The sequence below is a fragment of the Ornithodoros turicata genome, chromosome 4 (genome assembly GCF_037126465.1).
Source record: "Ornithodoros turicata isolate Travis chromosome 4, ASM3712646v1, whole genome shotgun sequence".
Lineage (NCBI taxonomy): Eukaryota > Metazoa > Arthropoda > Arachnida > Ixodida > Argasidae > Ornithodoros > Ornithodoros turicata.
The window spans coordinates 3205827-3229343 of NC_088204.1; the positions used below are offsets into that span (position 1 = coordinate 3205827).

At 44.0% G+C, this 23517-nt stretch overlaps 2 protein-coding genes across 4 annotated transcripts; one reads left to right on the forward strand and one right to left on the reverse strand.

Moving 5' to 3' along the window:
• Nucleotides 1–138: 138 nt before the first annotated feature.
• LOC135390683 (putative phosphatidate phosphatase) lies at nt 139–6794 on the forward strand. 3 transcript variants are annotated; one of them, XM_064620499.1, is made up of 7 exons: nt 139–415; nt 1029–1180; nt 1250–1569; nt 2915–2972; nt 3045–3227; nt 4230–4290; nt 4356–6794. In XM_064620499.1, the coding sequence occupies exons 1-7, from the start codon at nt 325–327 to the stop codon at nt 4358–4360; spliced, it is 870 nt and encodes a 289-aa protein (XP_064476569.1). In that variant the 5' UTR covers nt 139–324; the 3' UTR covers nt 4361–6794. The 3 variants fall into 3 exon arrangements, with proteins under 3 accessions (XP_064476569.1, XP_064476568.1, XP_064476570.1); XM_064620498.1 differs by having other exon boundaries at nt 4230–6794; XM_064620500.1 differs by lacking the exon at nt 139–415 and adding an exon at nt 512–680 and having other exon boundaries at nt 4230–6794.
• Nucleotides 6643–22218, reverse strand: LOC135390680 (guanine nucleotide exchange factor subunit RIC1-like). The gene is made up of 25 exons (XM_064620491.1): nt 21933–22218; nt 21728–21835; nt 21547–21626; nt 21368–21475; nt 21115–21251; nt 20833–20966; nt 20536–20627; nt 20178–20448; nt 18762–18881; nt 18534–18680; nt 18433–18471; nt 18227–18337; nt 17740–17829; nt 17518–17671; nt 15764–16119; nt 14263–14413; nt 14094–14191; nt 13954–14000; nt 13369–13493; nt 13125–13315; nt 12864–13054; nt 11514–11660; nt 11358–11455; nt 10282–10669; nt 6643–7284 (listed from the first exon to the last, which is right to left on the reverse strand). The coding sequence occupies exons 1-25, from the start codon at nt 22071–22073 to the stop codon at nt 7131–7133; spliced, it is 3678 nt and encodes a 1225-aa protein (XP_064476561.1). The 5' UTR covers nt 22074–22218; the 3' UTR covers nt 6643–7130.
• Between the last annotated feature and the right edge of the window lie 1299 nt (nt 22219–23517).

Sequence of the window (23517 nt, forward strand, 5' to 3'; positions counted from 1 at the left end):
TTTGGGAAAAACTCGTACTTTCAAAACAATCTACTCATAATATGAGTGATTTTACTTAATTTATTGATATAAGAATTTGTACAATTATATTGACGAATTTTTGTTTTCGCGTTGTTTCGATTCCGAGGTCGAATCGAATTTTGGCGCTTGCGTCCGTGAGAGTCCCTCTGTTCGTCTTCTGCTTTTCTGTTCCGATCGGTTATCGCTATTTTGTGGCAATTTGCGGTCCACGGATTGCGATACATACACGAAACGCGGATCTCACTGGATTTCCCGTGCGTGTTCGTGAGATTGGAAAGCGCTCATCATTGCAAACTTTTGCACATGAGTGACAACAACGTTCGGAGGAACGCCATGGCTCTTGCAAATAATCTAGCATTTGTGGTCGCGTTTCACGCCGTCTGCATTGCGATAGGTGGGTTTCGGTTTTGGTATTACATTTGCGAATAGAGATCGCGTACAGTTTATTACGCAGTACGTGCAATTCATTACGCTCCCCCGAGGCGTGGGGCGGAGGTACTACTAGTTTCAGGGTTCAGGGTTTGCCTCATCAATTTTGTATGAGAGATGCCACGGGCGGAAACCAGACAACAGGACTTGATTTTAGGAGAAAGACATTAAATTTAGTCTCTTGTTCACAAGGCTCACACTCGTGCGTAGAGGTCGTCCTTCAAATTGGGGTAAGAAACATTTTTGTCTGCTGCAGAATCGCATTAGAAACACGCAGCGTCCTTGTGAACTAGCTTAAAAAAGTGACGTCAAATAAGGTCAGGTAAAATGCAGCAATAACGTAGCCAGAGTGGGTTTTTTTTTTCTTTTTTTTTGGGGGGGGGGGGTGCACCTTCCAAAAAATCGTACCTTTCGTAGTGCATTTGGGAGAGGGAAACGAGGGTGAAATCCTCCTCCCCAATATAAAATCCCCATATAGAAAGCCTCCCAAAATATTTTTCTCGCGACACCGTACCAATATTATGCAGATTTTTATAAAACATTTTTACGAAGCTTTTATAACACATTCCAACTTCCAGTGGGAATCCCGATACTCATCTATTTCGTTGCCGGAACACCTTTCAAGCGTGGCTTCTTCTGCAACGACGAGTCTCTCATGTACCCGTTCCGAGAGTCGACGATCACCTCAGCAATGCTGTACAGCTACGGACTACTGATCCCGTCCTGTTTCGTAAGTCTGCACGCCCCCCCCCCCCCCCCCCTCATCCGGCACAGCCACTAATAAGTCCACGCTGCCCAGTTCTTCGTAGTGGAGTTCCTCCGCGTTCGCACCAAGGTCCCGGAGACGCTGCGGCTGTCGTCGAGGTACCTCGGACGGTGGCCCGTACCGGCTTCGGTCCAGGTCCTGTACCAGGTCTTCGGGTCGTTCTTCTTCGGTGCTTGCGTGAGCCAGCTCATCACGGACATCGCAAAGTACAGCATCGGACGTCTGCGGCCGCATTTCTTTGACCTCTGCAAGCCCAGCAACCTGGACCTCCTCTGCGGCAACAATCGGCACGCTTACATAGAGGACTTCACGTGCGGCAGCGGAGCTAGCCCGAGGCTTCTTAAAGAAGTCAGGTGAGGTGCGGTTTGTTCCGTTCCGGTAGGAGTTCCTCTTATTGACAAAATACAGGGTATTTCACAAAACGTGTCATTCGGACTTTATAAAATAAAGGAAGCGACGAAAAAATACGGGGTAAGCTGCACTTCTGCGGTAACAAAATTTGCCACCTCGCAAAAATATTTTCGTTTGATTTTAGTTTAAAGAAATTGAATTTCTTTAAGTGAATTCCAAAATTTCTGAAGTCAGCCTAACGTGTGTTTTTTTTTTACAGAATTAGAGAGCCCATAGAGAACTTATTCAGATCCACCGAGAAATCTGCTCGATATTGCAAATGGAACTGCTAAAAAAAGTCCCGAAATTGAGGCTTCAAAGTTTCGGGTATTCGACGGCGCACCAAATCAGCCGCAAAGCTGCGCGGAGAGGAGGACATGCTCCTGCCCCCATGAAGCTAGAACAATTTATCGTCGGACCGGCGTGCAGCACAAGACGTGCTGATAACAAGGCGGGTGACATTCCGCCATACGTTGATAAGCGGCAAAAAAAAAAAAAAAACATTCTGCCTTTTTTTTTTCTCTACCTTCTATATTTCATGGGGGCAGGAGCACGTCCTCCTCTCCGCACATCTTTGCGACTGATTTGGTGTACCGTTGAATACCCGAAACTTTGAAGCCTCAATTTCGGGACTTTTTTTGGGCAGTTCCATTTGCAATAACGAGCGGATTTCAAGGTGGATCTGACTAAGTTCGCTACCGGCTCTCTAATTCTGTAAACAAAAAAAACAAAAAAAAAAACAAGAACGCTAGGTTGACTTGGGAAATTTTGGAGTTGAATTTAAAAAATTCAATTTCTTTTAATTAAAATCTAATGAAAATATTTTTGCGAGGTGGGAAATTTAGTTGCCGCACATGTTTACCCCGTACCCCGCCGTTTACCCCGTATTTTTTCGTAGCCCCGTTTTTTTTATAAAGTCCGAATGACACGTTTTCTGAAACACCCTGTTTCGTACAGGTTCACCTTGTTTTCGTTTTACATATAAGACTGTTGGCGGCCGAGGGAGCGATGTGTTTGAAATTATGTCGGCAACAATTCCTGCACAAAGGTGTAGCGTAATAAATAAATAAATAAATAATAGTTCACAACAGCGTCCTTGCGACCGTAAGGTGATAATATCTCGAAGCCTTTTCAAGAAATTACTTTTGGACCAGGACTCTAGAATGGACTATCTACCACTTCGAAAATATCGCCGAGTACGGGTATGAAATACCGACAGAAATTTGCATGAATTTTTGCATGTTCCAAAACTACTCGATCGTGCAATCGTGAACAGACGTGTTCATCTGTACCTTTTCCTTTTTCAAGGTTGTCGTTTCTCTCCGGTCACTCGTCGTTTTCAGCCTACACGATGTTTTTCGCTGTGGTGAGCACCCGTTACGACGCGCCACCCTTGCGCAGTGTCACTTATACGCGTACCTGACCTTATACCTCGCAGCTCTACCTGCAAGCTCGAGTCACGTGGCGGGGCGGAGCCGTGAGGATTGGACGAGCAGTGGTGCAGACGTCGCTCGTGTGCTTGGCCTGGTACACCGCACTGTCCCGTGTGTCGGACTACAAGCACCACTGGAGTGACGTGCTTGCAGGTGCTCTGCAGGGCTACATAGTGGCCATACTAATTGTAAGGTTCTCATCGTTTTCAATATCAAAAATTCGTAGGGCCTGAAGTTTTTGCGGGGAAATTTTTTTTCTTTCTAAAAATTCGGGGGAGTAAAAAAAATTGGGTAAATAAACGTGCGCCCAAAATTCACGCAAGTTTGGTTGAAAAGACTTCCGGTACGCTAAAATCGGGGAGAAATCGTGCTCAGTTACTCGAACTAACTCGAACAGCTTCGGTACAAATGGTGATGTAAACCGAGTTTGCTGCCAAACAAGTTGGTGTGCATTCCTACAGACGTCTCAGTGAGGGCAATTTGCTGGATAAAAATTGGGTTTCACCCTAAAGAGACAACCTTCTATTCGGGGTGCAAATTTGGGGAAAAATCGGGTTAAACCGTAAAACTTCAGGCTCTACAAATTCACAGCCACATCATAACTAGAGCCTGAAGTTTTAGGGTTTTACCCGATTCTTCCCCGAATTTGCACCCCGAATTGAAGGTTGCCTCTTTAGGGTGAAACCCGATTTTTACATGGCAAATTGCCCTCACTGGGATGTCTGTAGGAACGCATTAATTTACTTGTTTGGCAGAAAAATCCAGTTACATCACCATTTGTACCGAACCACTACAGTTAGTTGAGTAACCGAGCCCGATTTCACCCCGAATTTAACATACTGGAAGTTTTTTCACCCGAATTCACATGAATTTAGTGCACATGTTTATTTACCCAATTTTTACACCCCGAATTTAGAAAAAAATATTTCCCGAAAACTTCAGGCTCTAATCATAACCCATCACAGAACATTACGTTGTGTAATTGCCATCACGTTGTATAATTTCATGTTCTGGTTAACACCAGGCATATTGTCACTCATGCCGTAGTTCAATGTCACATTCCATCACGGAACATGATTTTATGTGGTGGCAAATTTTGGATTGCATGTGGAACCGGCATGTGTAACCAAATCCACATTCAAATGTAAGCACATTTAAACGCTGATCAGTGTATTTCCCCCCGATTGCAGGTTTTCGGCACGTCCCCGTTGTTCAACCGGCAACGCGCCGTCAAGGACATAGAGTCCCCAGGTGCGTCATCCACAACACAGTCTTGCAACATATTCCAGCCCGAACATGCTTTAACCGTTCCACAGAATGAAGTGGCCACAAGGCGAGAGGACCGCAACTAGCTGGAACGCACCAACGGGTCCGGCAACATGTTGAATTTTTATTTTTGCCAATGACATTGAGATGTAGTGGTAAGCTCGGTGCCTAAATAATACGGGTGCCTAAATTTCGAACGTGAACGTTGCAAAGAGCCTGAATGTGGAATTCCACATGTGTTCTAAAGTGCTACAATTTTGCACACACTGCTGATACATGTTTAACCTCTGGCACCTTTGTTTTCCCACTGAATTACGACATTGTTGATTGACATTATGACGATGAAAATATTGATAGGGATCATGTCAAGCTCTCCTGTGCACCGATTCGATGTTGTGCTGTGATTTTATTGGTTGTTATCATTCTCATGATTGACGTTTTATCATGCACTTCATTGTCTTTTTGTTTTCTAATATGTGCGAGGAACTTGTATAGTTTCACTTCATTCGGTTTAAATGGATTTACATATGCGTTAGACATTTTATGAATGCTCCTTTTGGCACCTTTATTTTGGGCACTTAGTGCATTGAGATGATGCGACGATGTTGATAGTTATTATTTCATTTAATTTCTCAGCATCATTTTTCGTTTCATAGTTTTTTTCTCTTTAATGCATGCACATATAATTCCACTTCATTTACTTCAGGTGCGCTTCATCACATTTTCACAAACACTGACGTAAGCTCAAGTGGCGTTCCTTTGACTTAGTAAGTGCAATACACCCTGGCGCTCCTGTTGCCATAACACTTTCCTCTTTTTTTTTCGTTTTGCTCATACACAACGAGAGTTGCACTACGTTCTGGCAACATGATATTGTGCACTCCTAATCGTTCTCATGCATGGCTTTCTGTAGCTGCAGTTCGATTATGGTGCATGTAATGCAGGAAACAACAGGGAAATCGTACTACATGGAGCATTATATATTACACGCTTTATGTACGTCGTGTAAATTTTGCTGCGCAGTGTTTACCTCGACCCTCTGTGCCTTCAGACGTTGCACTAGCGTTAGATAGGACCTTCACTTAAAGCTCAGCTTCACGCATTTTCTCTTAAAAGCACTCTTAATAAAACGCAAGCATATTTTTGTACGGCAATGTTTGCTGTAAACTACCGCTACGTCCTCTAAGTGCCCTTGCCACATTGCAAAAACCATGCATTTGAATGCCACTCCAAACGGCCTTTGATTAACTTACGCGGCAGAATCTCGATGATGCGATCGCAGATTATACAAATTTCGGGATGATACAAACTTTTTTTAAAAGTCCCGGCCGGAATGCCTTTTTGTGTAATGGGTTACGTTTCTGGATAGTACGAACACTTTTCTTGGCCATTGCGGATGATGCGAACGGGTAAGACGCCGGGATTGCGCCGGGAAAAGGACGGCACTCCCGATTATATGTGGCCGACGCAAGCCCGATCACTTGTGAACACTGCAAACAACCATCTTTTGCCCTGCCAACGCAGGATGGTTGGAGCACCAAAACGTGGTCTTTCAAACACGACAGTGATGAAAGAAGCAATGTCTGGGCCGTAAATGACACAAACAGGTGAGGCGCGTCTCCTGTACTTGCGCCGGAAACAATGCGACGCTCCGCGACTCAGCGACTCCGCATGTGCGTGATTTTATGTACCCCAAAGCTGTCCGCAGGTTGATCTTGCGGAAGAGACAACGTTAAAAACCTCCAACTTCTCTGATCACAAGTAGAGAAAAAATGTACATCAAGTATGCGTTTCCTGCACATTTTTTGTTTACTCATCGACATCATTTCTGATCATACGAATACAGTCAAACCTCGTTAGAACGAAACGCGACATAACGAAATTCGCGATAGAGCGAAATCAATTTGGATTCCGTGATTAGGGTCGGGAGGAATCTGGTGCCTACAAAAGGAAGTTGAGTCGTCGGAACGTGTTGGATTTTCCTTCTGAGGTTTTTCCTTACCGCATTGGTTTTGAACAGTCCGGTTGCAGCCAGTACAGGATCTTCTAGGCAGACGCAGACGCGAATTACCGGCTATTTCACGCAAGAGTAAAATGCCGTAGGTGCTGTTTGGCGCTGTATTTGTAGTTGTCGTAATTTAATAAGATCGCAATTCGTGACCTTCAATTCGATACAACGAAATAAAATTGCGGTCCCCGTGAGTTTTGTTATATCGAGGTTCGGCTGTATTCTGCGCGACCCCGAGATATTCGTATCATCGAGATTCTACCGTATTTCCCTATCTAGGTGACCTGTGATGTTTTTAGCCATGCACATGAAAGAGATGCACCCACATGTATGCGACGCTCTTGATGTCGTTTTATTTCCCCCGAGTTAAATGCAGTTACGGTAAAATTATTTTCTTATATACAACGGGTCGTTTTAGCAACTTGTACACTGCCCCACCGTCCAGGCCAGGGATTATAAATAAAAAATTTTTAAAACTTTATCTTTGTCATCGTGCACTTGTTTGTTTCACAAAATAAGATCTATCGCAACATGTGTGTTTGTACAACAGGCTCCAGTCAACTTGCTTCAACATGAAGTTTAACTAGCGTAACGTAACGTAACGTAACGTAACGGGACGGGACGAGAGACATCTGTACAGTTCACGGAGAAACATCTTCAACGTCGTGGAAGAAACGTAAAATCGATCGCACCTAGCTGCCTTGCCTTCGGCTTGTGGACAATGTACAATGGGGACGGTTAGTACTGGTACTGGCTGCAGTCTGTTTCTGTTTCTCCGCTAAGCGGCGACGGACGGCACAATTGGGGACGGTTTCGCCTACGCCACGCGGCAGCCTTCTTCCGCGGTTCCTTCTTGCGGAGGGGCAGTGCGTGGGAGCCGGGGAGCCGGAACGAGCTCCCCTGATGTTGGCAACGACGGCTCTTCCGGGGTGTGTCCGAGAACCATCTGCAGGAAGCCCACGTATCCTGGGCTGCGGGATAGACAAAAGGGGGAAAACTCGTAAATAGAGGCTGAAGTTTTCGGGAATTTTTTTTTTCTTTCTAAATTCGGGGGATAAAAATCGGGTAGATAAACATGTGCTCTAAATTCGAGTTCGGGAGAAAAAAACTTGCAGTACAGGTGAATCTTGTTTATAACGAATTTGACAGTCGTGCAAAAACTGTTATATATCCGAAAGTTTGTTATAAATGGAGTTGAATGCACCGAGTTAAATATTGAGTGTTGTTTACGGCGTGTTTGTTATAACCGGAAATTTGTTATAAGTAGGGCTGTTATAACTGGGATTTACTGTACGCTAAATTGGGGGAGAAACCTGGCTCAGTTACTCAAACAAGTTAGTGTGCACTCCTACAGACATCTCAGTGAGGGTAATTTCCTGGGTGAAAATCTGGTTTCGCCCCAAAGAGGCAACCTTCAATTCGGGGTGGAAATTCGGAGAAGAATCAGGTGAAATCCTAAAACTTCAGGCTCTACTAATAAATGACTCATAGTAATAATAATAATACATATATAACAAAATGGAAGAGAAACAAGCCAATAAAACAGTCCAAGCAGTACAATGTACTGAAAGTGTGAGTGCATAGGGTGGACGGGCGGCTCTGCAGAAGAAAGCATTGCGCCGATAAGACGCCAGCCAGCCATAGCTGTTTAAGATACCCACAAGAGGTGAATAAGCTACAGTTACATGGCTCTGAAAGTAATTTGCGTACAGCAAAAGTTACCGAAACCAAAATGTAAAATCACTTACAGATGTAACGTCAATCAAATGTAATTGAGTTACTTCGGGTGCTGTCCATTTAAAGTGGACAGATAGTACAACTAAAATGTCCATTTGGGCTTGTTGGTAAGATACTTCAGTTTCGCTAAAAGCGCTAAAAACAGGACAACGCACACAGAGAGCGCTTACAAACACAGGTGCTCTGTGTGTGTGTGTTGTCCTGTTTTTAGCGCTTTTAGTGGAATGGAAGATGTCACAACATCTCCCGTGACATATTTGAAAATGATAATGTTGTTCATGCCAGAAGTTCATAATTTATGCAATGTACTTGATTATACAAATGCTTATGCAAACAACGAAACTTACATGCAGAGTACAGAATACCTGAACAGAAGCATGAAAGCACATTTAACATGGATATGCCACTATAGACAACACCAACATACCACCATAAAACAAATTTATTAAAGAGAGTGGTTAAAAATCTACCTAATTGATTCGGTGCAGTGAATGTTCACACAAACAGTTGCTACATTGTTTCAGTATATCATGTTCTAAATGAATGCTAAAACCTGCGCAAAGCCAGCAGCTATATGGAAAATGAAAAACCTGATCGCAGTTGAAGAGACAATACTGTAAACAGAAGTTTACAAATTTTTTTTTTTTACAACAGGGTTTTTAAACTGCAACAGAAAGTAACAGTCCCTTGAGTACAAGATGCAGGCGGGATATAATTAAATTAATTAGTCATATTGGAAAGTATTTAGGCACAGCAATTAATTACTCTGAAAATAATTAATTGCAGTGACCTAATTACTTCATAGCTCTGCTGCCAGCCACCCCAACATACTTTCAGAACATTGTGCTACTTGGGAGCCAAGAAGGTTGTGATAACTTATTTTTTAACTAGGATAGATCATAAACGGAACCTTGTGGTTTTGGGTTTTATGTGTTTGAAAATTATGTTCTCTTTTTTCTTTTCTTTTTTTTTCGTGACTTAAAATGGGGTACAATAGGACGGCATCACATGGAAAAGAAAGAAGAAAAAGGATGATGCAAATTGGGACCCAAAGCATGAGCAAAGCTTTGCAATAAGGTGAAAATCAGGATGGCTGGTAATCTCGAATAAAATCATGTCACGAACACTCTAATCAAACACAGTTCCGCGATAACCTCAGCTCTGGCCAAACCCAGACCGTGAAGTGACTTTTCGACACCACAGCTGCCTGTTTTCTCCCGTATATGAGGGCAGTTCAAAGGGTATCCAGGATGGATTTATATTTTAACAAAAAGTATAAGATATACGGACGCTAATTTACTTTTTCTTTCAACTGCATTCCGATTTTTTAAAGGAGAAAAACTTGCAGGCGTCAACTCGCGAGCCGAGACTAAAAAAATTGTGAATACACCAAAGTGCGATTGAAAATTAAAATTTTGGGATGTTCTTAAAGAGTCAAACAAATGGGCAAGGTAGTTCTTCGCAATTTCAAAACGAGGCTTCAAAAATGTTTCGATCAACTGAAAATATCAAATTATTTGACTTTTCAAACAGCCCTCGTATTTTTCTTTTTATATATCACACGCATCTTGTCCTAAACTACGTCTGTAATTCGCAAGGGTTAGTCTACAGCATTGATTGAGAAGTTACTCGTCAAAAAGAACTCGTTACAAGTTAAGTTACCATTTGCAAAATGTAACTAAGTTAATAACGAAGTTCTTCAGCCTGAAATGTAACTCGCAGTTACTGAGTTACTTAAAAAAAAAAAGAACGAGTTACTTCCAAGTTACTTCGATTTGTTTCAGTTTCAGTCTGTCTACCAATGTCATGATGACGTTTCTCTGGGAGAGGTCTATTCGAACGCTAGCATGTTACTCCCTGTGGGCGCACAATGGTTCAGCTTCATTTCAGTGGCAGCGGTTCTTACTTCCTGAATAAAGTACTGTCGTTGATTGAATATCACGTTTTATGGCAAAAAAATGCCACGAAGGAACCGGAGAGAAAGCAAGAAAATGTGTGGACGTGAGTGAAAAGCAAGTTAAAAGTAACTTGCAACTTAACTTAACTTACTTTGGCAAAGTTACCTGAAAAAGGAACGAGTTCCTCTGAAAGTTACCACGGCGCAAAAGTATCGAGTTAAGTTACAAGTTACCAAAAAAAGGGACTTAGTTTCAGTAACGAGTTACCTCGAACTCTGGTCTACAGCGCAGAAAAACTAATAAAAAAAAAAAGAACTTTGACATCACCCTCACCATTCCTTGAGTGCCCACTCCTCGAGTGCGGCCAGTGTTCCGTCCGGTGCCACGAGTGGCGCCACGAGCGAATCCCGCAGCATCACCGCTAGCACGAGCGCCCAATCGCAGCAGCGAGCCTGTCCCAGCACCTGCAGCATGTGCCTCGCCTGCGCCTCCGCCTGCGGCGAGCCTCGCCAGTCCGGTATCGGAGTTGCGGGCGCCTCTTCTTCTTCTGGCCACCAGCTGTCTTCGGAGGCACTCTCGGACTCCGCGGGAGATTCCCGAGGGAACCCGCGTCCCGCCGAGTTGTTCCCTCTCTCCGGCGACTGGTCTGCTCCGCCGCCGTTCCGATGCTGTGGCGGAACGTGTTCTTCGGGTGGTGTCGGCGCTGTTGTGTGGTTTTCTCCTGGTACCAAGAATGACCAGCTCTTTTTATGTCTCGTGTCTAAGTTATGCGCGTGCGGAGTGTGAGACGTTATTACATCAATGCAGAGTTCTTCACATTTTTGAGTACCACGAAGACACTGCAATACGTTTAGAGTCTCGTCTTTTACAGTGAAACCTGGTGGAAACTTGCTTTTTGTCCCCCGATTTGCATTATCATCATGTAGAGTAAAACCGGAAAACCAAATGCAATTTTCATCTTTCTGCTTTTCGACCTGGTATCATCCGATTTTACCCTATTTTACAACTCCTACAATAAAACCCGTTTTTTGGCCCCCTACGTTTGTGCAGCACTGTGGCAATTCATGTGACATTTTTAAGGGAGCAGTAAAGGCCCTGATAAAAAAAAAAAAAGAAAATTATATTTTGCTCCTTCTGGATGAATGAAGCAAGTTATCGAGCAACCCTGAAGAGCAATGCAAGGAGGAGTGCGAGGGAGAACACACAGAACAAAGTCTTATCTCGCACGCACCATGCTGGCTACGATTATCGTTCTCAAGAAAGAGCACGCGATATTTGTCGTATAATCAGTCACTGCCGAAAACGAGATTTCAAGAAAAAAGCATTTCTCATATGTCCATGCTGTAAACATACGCAAGTGATAAAAATTAGCCCGCAATTAAATGGCGGAAAAAATATGTGGGACGTACCATTCACGTTTGGCATACTGACGGGAAGCGGCCACTCAAAGTCCTGATGAACAGCCTTCAAGGCCACGACATAGTCGTCCACACGGCCAGCTCGCGTCCTTAAAAAGGCAGACGCGAATTATGATTATGCGGGAGACAGCTAACGTGACAACAGACCTCTCTTTCTGAAGAAATTCATCGAGCGGGAAGTCCAAGTGAGCAGCGAAAGAACCGAGCTTGCGCAGGTGACCGGCTGCCAAGAGTTTCCTTGCGTGCCTCGACAGGATGACGTCGATGAAAACTTGGTTGATCGTTTCGTCGTCACTGCGGATCCACAGATTTTGAACTGTCTCCTCACAAATATGTGCACAATGCAAAATTTCACACGTCGCAATTTGCAAAACAATACAGTGTGTATACAGTGAACCCTCGTTAATATGACCCCCCGATAATCTTGCCTACGCGCTTGTGTGACCTACGCGCTTTGCGACCAAGCCCCTAGGGAACAATGCAGTGAAACCTCTGCGAATCTTCCCCGTTAATATGACAGTTCCGCATTATGACCAAAATTTTCGGGAACGACCATGGTCATAATAACGAGGGTTCACTGCACTAATAAAAACTGCACAATTTGCAAAAGGTATATTTTGTAAAATACTTCGCATGTACAAGCGTAAGTATGTTGAGCAAGCATATTGCAAAGCTGCATATATTACAAAAAATCACACAGAGAAGGTGCAGATTTGGCAGAAGAGCACACAAAAAGCTGCATATTTTGCAAAAGGTATATTTTGTAAAATACTTCGTATTGCCACGAATCATCTTCGAGAAACTTCCAGGGCAGGCACGAAACGGTACATCTCATCCCGGCGCGTGCTGAAGAAGAAGCAAGAAGCTTCCAGACACATCGCCTGCTCTCTGGAAAACGCACGTGCTGTTTCTAGACTTTTCGGCGCGACGCTTAAATGCTTGTGCCCTCCAAGCTGGAGCATTCATTCTTTGGACACAGTTGTGTTCAGAGAGCTATCACTCTTGTGTTTTGCTACCAAGTAGTCTAATAAACCGTTCGCTGTTTATTCGCCGACTCGCCGACCCATTTCGCTTCGTGACAGTATGTACAAGCATAAGTATGTTGAGCAAGCATATTGTAAAGCTGCATACATTACAAAGATCACACAGAAAAGGTGCAGATTTGGCAGAAGAGCACACAAACAGCTGCATAATTTGCAAAAGGTATATTTTGTAAAATACCTCGCATGTACAAGCATAAGTATGTTGAGCAAGCATATCGCAAAGCTGCATATATTTCAAAAATCACACAGAAAAGGTGCAGATTTGGCAGAAGGGCACACAAAAAGCTGCATAATTTGCAAAAGGTATATTTTGTAAAATACCTCGTATGCACAAGCATATTGCAAAGCTGTATATATTACAAAAAATCACAGAAAAGGTGCAGATTTGGCATAAGAGCACACAAAAAGCTGCATATTTTGCTAAAATAAAAAAATATAATAAAAAATTTCATACGTGTGTGGAAGAGGTGGAGGTGGCGGCCCCAGGGCAGCACGGGGTGGCGACTCAGCGTCCGCGGGGTCGATGGCCCTCAAAAACCGCACCAGGTCCTTGGCCAGGGCCCAGCAACCCGCATCGAGCGCAGCACCGAGAAGCAACGTCGCATGCTGTCTGCTCACTAGCGCCACCTCGAGATTTTGAAGAACCTAAAGCACCATCCGAGAAAGAGCTCCGTATCACGTTGCACGAAAAAGCAGACAAAAAACACTTCTGTACCAGAAGGTAGGAAGCCGCCGTATCGAGCTGTCCTTGAAGCAGACACTCCTGGAACAAGTCCTTGGGATTTCCCACGGCCGCAAAGAGGTGAGGCCAGAGCGCCAGCTCCGTCTTCCGAGCACACTGGACCACGGTCTGGAGGAAGACCGGGAACTCCCGGATGAAGTCGATGACCCGTGGCAACAGGGCATCTGCGCGACGACGTCCAGCTCGGTGTGACGTCTTTAATCGCGGCGTCACCTACCTGGAATGGGTTCGGACGACATGGCTTCCTCTTCTAGCACTTCGTGAAGGAGGAGTTCCAAGGAATGATGGAAGTACGGAAGAGCGGAACAGCTGCGGGCGATCTCCCAGGCGTGGTAGCCCAAGCTACGGAAAAAACCGTAAGCGGCGTCAGATTGGGAAACGATTCTACCATTTCTGGAGGAATCACTTTGACGTCATCGAGAAGGTATCGCACGTAGAAAACCTGGCGCTGTGGGAGAGGCACGTTCACTCTCTCTCCCTCATTTCTTGGAAATATAATACGTAGTATTACCGTAGAAAATGACACACGCTTGTGCTTATGGGAAGGCACGATGCTTGTTTGTTCCCACAATAACTACTTGCTCGAAAATCCCCCGCCTGGTATCACGCTCTGTCTGTCGAACTTTGGAGAGTGCATTTTTTTTGTTAATTTTTATTACAAAAGCAGTGTGCTCCAGAGACAGGTATTGCTTTGTGTATCGAGAAGTATATGAACTACAATATTACGGACAGTTTGTGAAACACATGTGAGATGGCTGCTCAAACTGTTCAAGGTGAAAGAAAACACTAAAAGAGAACCTACTTTCGGCACAGCAGCTGACGGAGTATCGGGTGCAGGTACACCTGGCTCTGAAAGTGTAACAAATAACTGCTATAGCCGATTGAAGACTTCGCCAGTCGGCAACACTGCAGCCAAAAAAAAAAGAAGCCTCCTCACGTTACCGATTTTGAAACGACGCATAAGGGAAACAGGTCGTTGCTGCCACACAGAGCAGTGTCGCTTTCCGCCCCCAATACCACGGCTTCCTCAAATAGCACAGCTGAGAAAGAACAAAGACTCACGTTGCCTGCACTGCCCACTTGTGGACATCACAAAAAAGGAGTCACAAACCTAACGGGTAAATGTGAACCGTGATCGGAAGCATGATCCTCTTTGCCATGAAGTTGTGCCGAGGGAGGAACCCCGTCGCCCCCGGGACGTTACTTCCTGCTGTCGGAGCGCCGTTGGCACCACTCGGAGGTGGGAACAGTGGCAGCCATACCTGGAACACGTTTGTCGCGATTTTGTTCGCAAATAAATCGCATTTTGTAATGTATAAAAGTAATTTAAACTGTCGAAAGTTTCCAACATGATTAGTTAATCACGGATTAGTATTCATCATCGCCGTAACGCGAATTACGTGTGTGTAAAATCAATTACAGCATTGCTGGCATGGCCAGGGTGATGTAGCCTGTGAGAAGCTGTCTAGTTTTTCATATCAGATATGATGTTCATACTTGCTATGCGCGCCATGTCTAGCTCAAAGCAGTGCTCCTGATAGTGCTAAGTCTGCTATGGCCCTTAAGCGATGATAAGTGATGATGGGCTAAATCTGCTATGCCCTTTGCACTGGGCTTTCAGTGGTGAGGCTCTCACCCAGACGGCACAGTATCACCTCCTAATTACCTTCTAACACCACCCACTCAAATGTTGCCGACATGCGCACTGCTGACGACGGCCCAATTAATGCAGAAACACCTGCCCAGTGTTGGTATGGAGATGTTTGAGTACTTACGAACAATTTCTACTGTATTACTAGGGCCTGACTTTTTAGGGTTAAACCCGTATCCGCCCTATATTTACCCCGCCAAACGAAATTTGTAAAATTCGGGTTTAACCCGAATCTACCCGAAAACATCCGGATCGCGTGGCACACTCGTAAGCGTGCATTAAAATAAAGCTTGATAACATTGCTAAACATTAGTTCCATGTTAAGACAAATTTTTATTAAACAAACAAAAAAAAAAATCACCCGAATACACCCGAATTCCTGACGACAGAATATGCTTAGGGCCTGACTTTTTAGGGTTAAACCCGTATCCGCCCGATATTTACCCCCCGAACGAAATCTGCAAAATTTGGGTTTAACCCGAATCTACCCGAAAATATCCGGGTTGCGTAGCACACCCATAAGCATTCATTAAAATAAAGTTTGATAACATTGCTAAGCATTAGCTCCACGTTAAGACAAATTTTTATTAAACAAAAAAAAATCACCCGAATACACCCGAATTCCTGACGACAGAATGTGCCGTAACGGGATTTAACCCGAATACACCCGAATTTTCAAATGAGAAATATCACCCGATATTTACCCCCCGAATTTGGCCAAAAATAAAACCCGAAAAAGTCAGGCCCTAAATATGCTGTAACGCGATTTAACCCGAATACACCCGAATATTCAAATGAAAAATATCACCCGATATTTACCCCCCGAATTTGGCCAAAAATAAAACCCGAAAAAGTCAGGCCCTACGTATTACAGAGTATTGTACTGTATTGTAGTATGCATGCGTCACTTCCTAATACACTTCACGACGACGTTCCTCGATGCTTCGGAGAGGACACCCACCTGCATGCCATTGACGCCGCACGCGATCCACAAGGCTTGCGTCAAATGAGGCATCCTCGGATCCGGACTTCTTCCCGCCACCCAGACCTTTTCCACGCACGATGCCAGCACTGTGGGGGTGCTCCACCTGGGCCCCACTCTCGGGGGAGGGGGAGGAGGAGGAGGGGGCGCCCCCGAACCGGCCGGGGCACCTCCCACGACGGGCGCCTGGTCCTGTTGCAGCAACACCAGCCGCCCGCACACGTTCAGCAGAATGCCGTGCTTGGCTCCTCCAACGTGGGCCAGGGTTGCCGACACGACACACAGGGGATGCGGGACGATGTTCGTCAGGTCCATGTCTTGCAGACGATCGAGTCCTGACAACACGTTTAAAAAGAGCAGCGAACTCAGGATCGCTCGAAATACTGCTCAAATCGTCAGGCAAGCATATCAGGAGCAACCAAGCAAAGTAGTTCTGCTCAAAACTCTTTTATCGATGCTCGTGCACAAAAATGTCCCAAAAAAGTCCCAAAAAAGTCAGCCGTTTGACACGACAGATCGCGAGCACAATTCGCCTCATCGGCACCCCCGATAGAGTCCTGCCTCACGACAAAGTGACGTCAACTTCACTCACTCTTTTACGGGATCTTAGTTGGAGAGCGAGGGTGTACAGACCAAAGACCTTTCACGCACTACAGATCAGTAACTACGCCATATTTCTTCGCATAAGTTGTGCACTTTTTCTAAAAAAAATTGTCCGAAACTTTGCAGGTGCGAAAAATTTTGCATGAACATTTGTAACAATATTCGAACGATATTTCCACATTTTGTATACCAGTCATGTCGGCTATTGACTGGCGATGGCCGGGAGGCAAAATGCCGGCGGGCCCACTACTCCTCAAACTACCGGTGAAATACGGCGAGACGCTGCAAAGCCGCTGAAAGTTGCTCCTAGTCGCACTAACAATCGAAAGCGTGCTATCTTGGCCAACTTTAACATGTTGCGTTACAAGTTCATAGCGTGTTTCTCAAAGTAAAGTTGTTGGAGTTGCTCGTAGCGTATTTTGTCAAGCGTTTCTTTCAGCGCTCGTTTAGTAGTTCGGGTGACAGTGGACCTTCATCCAAAAGCAGGGTGCAAATCACGAGGGTGAAAGCCACGTGAGTAGCAGAAACCAATCGCTGCAGGCGCACTGAGACGCGCTGGGCCAGAGATCTGCGTGCAAAAATTACGCGATTTTTTTTTTCCTTTCACCACATTTTTCGTGCGAAACTGGGGATGCGCAAATCATGCGAATAAATACCGCAATTATCGTGCGAGAGCACACAGTATTTATTGTACAACCTGCTGCAGCAAAAGTGGTCTTGCACTGCCCCTTTAATTGTCTGAAATGCGACATCTTGTGGAAGGGTGATTGATAACCCTGATAACCCTGTCACAAAAGGGATAGGACAAGACTACTACTACTACCACTATCACAGCCAAGTAAAGTCAAACTCCTTTACAACAAAACTCAGGGGACAGCAAAAAAAATTTGCAGTAAAGGTATTTTCGTTAAAAAGGATGTCCATTATTGGACCTATAGGGCTCCAGCGGGACCACAAAAAAATTTTGCTGTAGTGGTATTTTCGTTAAAAAGGTGTTCACTATAAAGGAGTTTGGCAGTACATAAATGATTATGAGAGGAGTAAGATTGGCAGAATTGACTGCATCTTAGCAACATCAATACCGAGAGTTAGAAAACCCTTCGCAACATAGACTGATCGCGTTTTCTCACCTCCAAGATGAAGCTGATAAAGCACAAGATGATAATCCGCCAGGAACACCAACAGCCTGTCTTCGGAAAGGGACATCTGCAGCACTTGGTCATTAACCTTACAAATTCTCGAGAATGAGTTGTCCAGCTTGGTGTTCCGTGGATAAACCCGAATCTGCACCCGAGAGCCACGTCGTTATCTCTCGAATCTAATCTGTAGGTCGGATAAGATAAGCCGCTTACCTCGTCCCTGCCATCTTTTACGTTCACGCATCCGAGCACGATGAAGCTGTCCCACCAGAGCAGGCCGCCGGTCACAACAAAGTCTTGCTCCTGTGAGTAGAATTGATTGATCGATAAATTGATTGATTTGGTGTTTTTTGGTGCAAGTAGAATAAGTATCGCAGTTCGGTCCTGCTTTTACGAGTAACAAAGTCAATTTCCTTTGACTGCGTCATTGTTACTCATAAAAGCATCACAATTTCTTTTACAATTTTACAATTTTTTTTTACTGCTTGTTCTGCTTTAAGGGAGGAGTGAAATGACACTTCATATTGCTCATTCATTAATAGAGGAAACATGAAATAACATTGGCCAACCCTGAAATAATGATAATGTGTTACATAAGCTGAACTTGTGCAGCATGTAAAGACACTATATGTCTTCACATCATATGGCACACCCCTACAAGTTCCCAAGATCTAACAAAATGTAGAGTTATATGTCTCACCTGCGTCTCGTTGCCAAACACTTTCCACTTGTTGTGTGCCAAAGAGAAATGGGCAAGGCCACCCCGACCCGCGACGGCTATGTGGTTGCAGCCGGCGTCAATTGCAGAATACTAGAGGACATATCGGAGACAAATTCCAAACTGTCAATTAGTTATCTGAAGCACTAAAATAAACACGGAAATAAGACTTAAGCAAGCAGACTTGCCCGAATCGGCCAGTTGATACTGAGGTATGTGTGGGGCACCTGCGAACATTTCGTGCAACGTGTTACGTGAGAAGTTCTTCGTTCAAATTGACGCGCCTCACCCTTTCAACGGTCCAGTGTTTGTTGCCACGAGATCCCGCCCTGTCCTGAGACCACGAAAGCCCCGGACCAGAGTCCGCGAGGTCCGACTCGGAACTGATGAGCACGCAGTCGGATCCTTGCAGAAGGACGTGCTGCCTGCCTGATTGCTGTATTTTTTTTTTATAAAGAGAAGAACCAGCCTTAGCAATATTTCTGCGGTACCTGCAACGTTACGTTATGCTACTCACAGGTCCAGGATTCACCGTCGATGCACTCTTCACGAAATTCATCAAAATAATATCACGCTCCTCCGGTTTACTGCTCGGTGAGGTTACCATCCACAAGTGATAACCTTCGGCACCCCATTCCTATAAGAAGGCCAGTAAAAAGTAATATATAACTTTTAAAAAAGTAAAAGTAACTTAGTAAAAAGTAACATTTAACTTTTAAAAAAGTAAAAACGAAAAGTCAAAAGTAAAAGTAACTTAGTCAAAAGTAATATATAACTTTAAAAAAGTAAAAACTAAAAGTAAAAAGTGAAAGTAACTTAGTAAAAAGTAATACATAACTTTAAGAAGCGAACTTACTTCATAAATGTGCAGCATAATTATTCTTATTCCATCTTTAACTTTTACTGATCATTTTCTTTTACTTTTTATTTGTTCAATTTTAAAATGTTGCACAGGTTTTATGCTGTAAAGATTGATACTGACACCCAACGGAATAAAAAGGTGTGCTAGAAAATATTATTTAGGTAAACTGTTTGCATCTGTCAGTCTAAATCAGTTACATCTAACAGGTGTATTTGAATATTCCCCAAATTTTAAAAGGAAAAGGTCACCTCATTGTACCCTTTTGCTTCGTTGTCCCATTACTTCCATAAGCTACTATGTGCTAACATAAATTCAAATCTGAGATTAATTCAACTTTTTACAGTGCACACTGTCAATGCATCTGCCGTATCCATTTTCAATCGTATGAGAAGATACAATAAATAGCTGGACAGCTCCTATTACAATTATGCTCAGTGTACTAAAGCGAGCGCAGCAAGTAATATATATAACAAAAGTAATATATAACTTTTAAAAAGTAATATATAACTTTTAAAAAGTAAAAACTAAAAGTAAAAAGTAAAAGTAACTTAGCAAAAAGTAATACATAACTTAAAAATGCGAACCTACTTCATAAATGTGTAGCATAATTATTCTTATTCCATCTAACTTTTACTGATCATTTTCTTTTACTTTTTATTTGTTCAATTTTAAAATGTTGCACAGGTTTTATGCTGTAAAGATTGATACTGACACCCAACAGAATAAAGAGGTGTGCTCATAAATATTATTTAAGTAAACTGTTTGTATCTATCAGCCTAAATCAGTTACATCTAACAGGTGTATTTGAATATTCCCCAAATTTTAAAAGGAAAAGGTCACCACATTGTACCCTTTTGCTTTGTTGTCCCATTAATCCCATAAGCTATGTGCCAACATAAATTCAAAACTGAGATTAATTCAACTTTTTACAGTGCACACTGTCAATGCATCTGCCGTATCCATTTTCAACCGTATCAGAAGATACAATAAATAGCTGGACAGCTCCTAGAGCTCCTATTGCAATTATGCTCAGTGCACTAAAGCGAGCGCAGCAGGAACTACGTCGCATACCATTGAATGGACAGCAAAGAGGTTTTTGCAGGACACGGACGCGTTCCAGTTGAGCGAGCACACAAGCAGAGAGCCAAAGACGCTCCACAGCGCGAAGCCTCCCTTTTCCCAGGATACGGCTACGGCTGTGCTATCCGGGGTCCACTGCATCAGAGCGACGGCGCCACCTACGCTGCCGGCGTCGGGAAAATCCTTCGCGGACAGCGCAAGACGGTGGGACGTTATGAACTGGCCGCTGGCGTCGTCCAAGTAGAACACCACACCTTCACCACTTGCAAAACAGAGAATGCGATGAATGTTGCACGTGTCGAAAGGGACACGCGCGTAGAAGCGTTCCGCGTAAATTTCGACATCCTACCTCCTGAGGCCATAGGCGACGAGACGATATCGGTGATTGACGGCCGTTACCGTGGCGTCAGTCACGTCTGGTATCCAGATGCCATTCACGTCCTGTACGTCAAGCAATGAGATATAAAGGCATGTTTGTCAAGATGAAAATTTCTAAAAAAAATTACAAAATCGAACGTGAAGCAGCTGTGAGCAACAGAGGTTCTGGCACGACACGGAAATGTAAAATGTTGCGTTGAAGCTACGCTACACAGACGTTAACGTTGAGGCTACGAGAGAAAATGTGCACCGAGAGCCATTTCCTCACCTTCGGTTCAAAGCCCTGACTGGACGTCATAAGAACTGCGGCCCTGCCGCAGGTGAAGACCACGGAGAGTCCGCCGAGCAGCGGAAGGTACTGGATGTCGCGGATCTCGAAGGCGTCCCCGTGACAACTTTGTCCTGAAATTTAAATATTGCGGCACTTTTGAATTCCCATCCTGCGAAGCAAGATCGTTCTTTCTTTTCTCGGCTTTTTTTTTTCTAGCCAATGTCATACTTGGACTAGCAAGCAAACAAACAAACAAAAAACAAAAAATACTACACTTACTGCAAGACCCGCCACATGTGAACGGAACGTCCCGCAGGTCCAGCGCGAAATCTTGGTGCACCGAGGCGTCCCATCCAATGCGAAGAATATGTCCACTGGTGCAAGCAACCAAGAGTTCATCACCCAGACTTAACACACTGCAAATTCAAGAGCGTTTATAAGATAAGAGATAGAGATAGATAAGAGATAGAGATAGATAAAGATAGATAAGAGATAGAGACAAAAAGCACGAGACTTGTTACTCTGATCGTACTTTGCCACTTCTCCAGAAACGCAGATGTGAGACGCAAACTTCATGTGCAGGGGCAACACCGCGTCCCGAACGAAAAGTTCCGAACTTTCTCGTTTCAACGTTGACACACTGCAGAACATGGCAGACGACAAGACGTTACAGAATACGTTTTAACGAAGAAGTGGATTTGATCATCTTACCTACTGTCAACTTGTTCAAACAGCGGAGAACCAGACTCCTCGGTCTCGAGGTGATATAGTAATAAGTGACTTTTTGACGTCTGCGGAATAAACAAAAGAGCAGCGAGGAGTACAGTACAGAGCCTATAGAGAGTGAGTACAGAAACTGAGCGGGTGAAATATGGCCCAAACAACAACTCACCAAAACTGCTACCATAGTCGAATCCCTTTTCCATACAAGTTTCCAATTTTTTCCGTGTTTTGCGATAGATTCTTGGTCTCTGTGATGGCAGACGATTTGGATACATAGCTGAAAGCATAAACCGCTTTAGTAATCCTAACTGGCATCACAAATCAACGCGGTCACAAAATATAACGTCGTCCGCGTTTTATTTCGATCTGCTTACTTTTTCTAGCCATATCCCTATGCTGTCTTCTGTCAGCACTGCGAACAAGATCCTGTTGTAATCCGAATTGACACATACTAACGTGGCTCTCTCCTCCTTGCTGATATTGAGGAACTTGGGCCAACGGATCGGAAAATACATGTTTCCACTACGTTAGTGGTAATATTGGGTCACAAACATCTCGGAAAGTCAGCAACATCACTTTGTAATGCTCTGGATTCATTTCCTACATTGGGACACATGATATTCACTTCTTTGCTACTTTTTCTTGTTGTTTTTGCGTATTTTGGCGAGAGTGGCGTTCTCTGGCGACATTTTTTTGCAAATTCAACCATAAAAAAAATAACAAGAAAAAGTACTAATTCAGTTATCAAAGAGCTTATTTCTTACTGATACCATAATTCGTAACGATTCGTATCTATCCAAGCCATGATAAGTGTGATATATGTGATACAGCGTACGCGGTGGTCGGTCGCTGGTGTCTGCTTCGGTGCGTGAGTGAGTGCCGAGTCAGAGTGCGTGCTGTTTTCTGCAGGAAGTACCGAGAACGTTGCTTGGAAATCAGCTTCAAAATGTCTCTGTACGCAGGAAAGGTTCGGTCTAAAAAGGAGAAATCCGGCGAAATCGTCGCGTACAGCGAAGCAGCCATGAGGCACAACGGAGCAATACTAGAATATTGCCGTACCTCGGTGTCAGCCCTATCCGGTTGTACAGCCGGGATCCTCGGCCTGACTGGACTCTGGGGATTCCTTTTTTACTTCGTCATTGCGGCCGCCCTGTGGTTTATGTTTGTGTTGAGGTCGATGACGACCTGGAGGAAGTTCTTGCGAACTCGCACCACATTCCTGACGACTGGCCTTTTTGGCGGACTCTTCACGTATGTCCTCTTTTGGACTTTCTTCTACGGAATTGTCCATGTGTACTGAACTTCAAAAACAACCCTTTCGGTGTCGGATGTTGTGTAAATAAAAAATAGTTGGACGTCTCAATGCTAATGAGTTTGCTGTGTAAGGCATTCAACGTTTACACTTCTTCGAGCGTGCCTAGATATTTTCTATATACTGCTTCAATAAAATAAGTGAGTCTGCTTCTGCCAGGAACCAAGCCCACTCCTCTTGATTGCTGTGTAGGTGCGCTACCATTATGCAATGCCAACGTCACATTCTTGTCGACGTACAGCGGAGACATGAACCTCAAAGAGACCTGAACACATTCTCACATTTGTTCCAAGCACTCTCACATTCACACTCAGATGTACAAACGCATTATTTCCAGATGGCAACGTAAATTGCACGGGCTGAACCAACAGCTGGGATACAAACACGCATCAAAGCTTCCCCCACCAATGCCCAGGCAATAATCCAAGGACAGATCTTTGCCTATTGGATATAAATTTGTTATAAATAACTGGATTAAAATTTAATCGAAATATTTTGCACAGTGACTATGAGAGCATCCACATCGGACTGTTTGATTCGCTTTCCTTTTTGTATTCAGATCCTTCAGATCATTGGGGAGACTTCAACGTTGTATTTGTCCTAGCTGTCTATTCAGCCGCTGCAATTTGGCACGGCAAACCATTTTT

What these genes read in the sequence shown, in the direction of transcription:
- LOC135390683 (XM_064620498.1), top strand. Translation starts at nt 325, where the DNA reads ATGAGTGACAACAACGTTCGGAGGAACGCCATGGCTCTTGCAAATAAT. An exon ending in CGCCGTCTGCATTGCGATAG is followed by an intron (nt 416 to 1,028) that starts GTGGGTTTCGGT and finishes TCCAACTTCCAG; the next exon opens with TGGGAATCCCGATACTCATC. An exon ending in ACATAGTGGCCATACTAATT is followed by an intron (nt 3,228 to 4,229) that starts GTAAGGTTCTCA and finishes CCCCGATTGCAG; the next exon opens with GTTTTCGGCACGTCCCCGTT.
- LOC135390680 (XM_064620491.1), bottom strand. Translation starts at nt 22,073, where the DNA reads ATGTATTTTCCGATCCGTTGGCCCAAGTTCCTCAATATCAGCAAGGAG. An exon ending in TTATCAGCTTCATCTTGGAG is followed by an intron (nt 16,120 to 17,517) that starts GTGAGAAAACGC and finishes ACGTGTTGTCAG; the next exon opens with GACTCGATCGTCTGCAAGAC. An exon ending in TATGCGTCGTTTCAAAATCG is followed by an intron (nt 14,001 to 14,093) that starts GTAACGTGAGGA and finishes TTACACTTTCAG; the next exon opens with AGCCAGGTGTACCTGCACCC.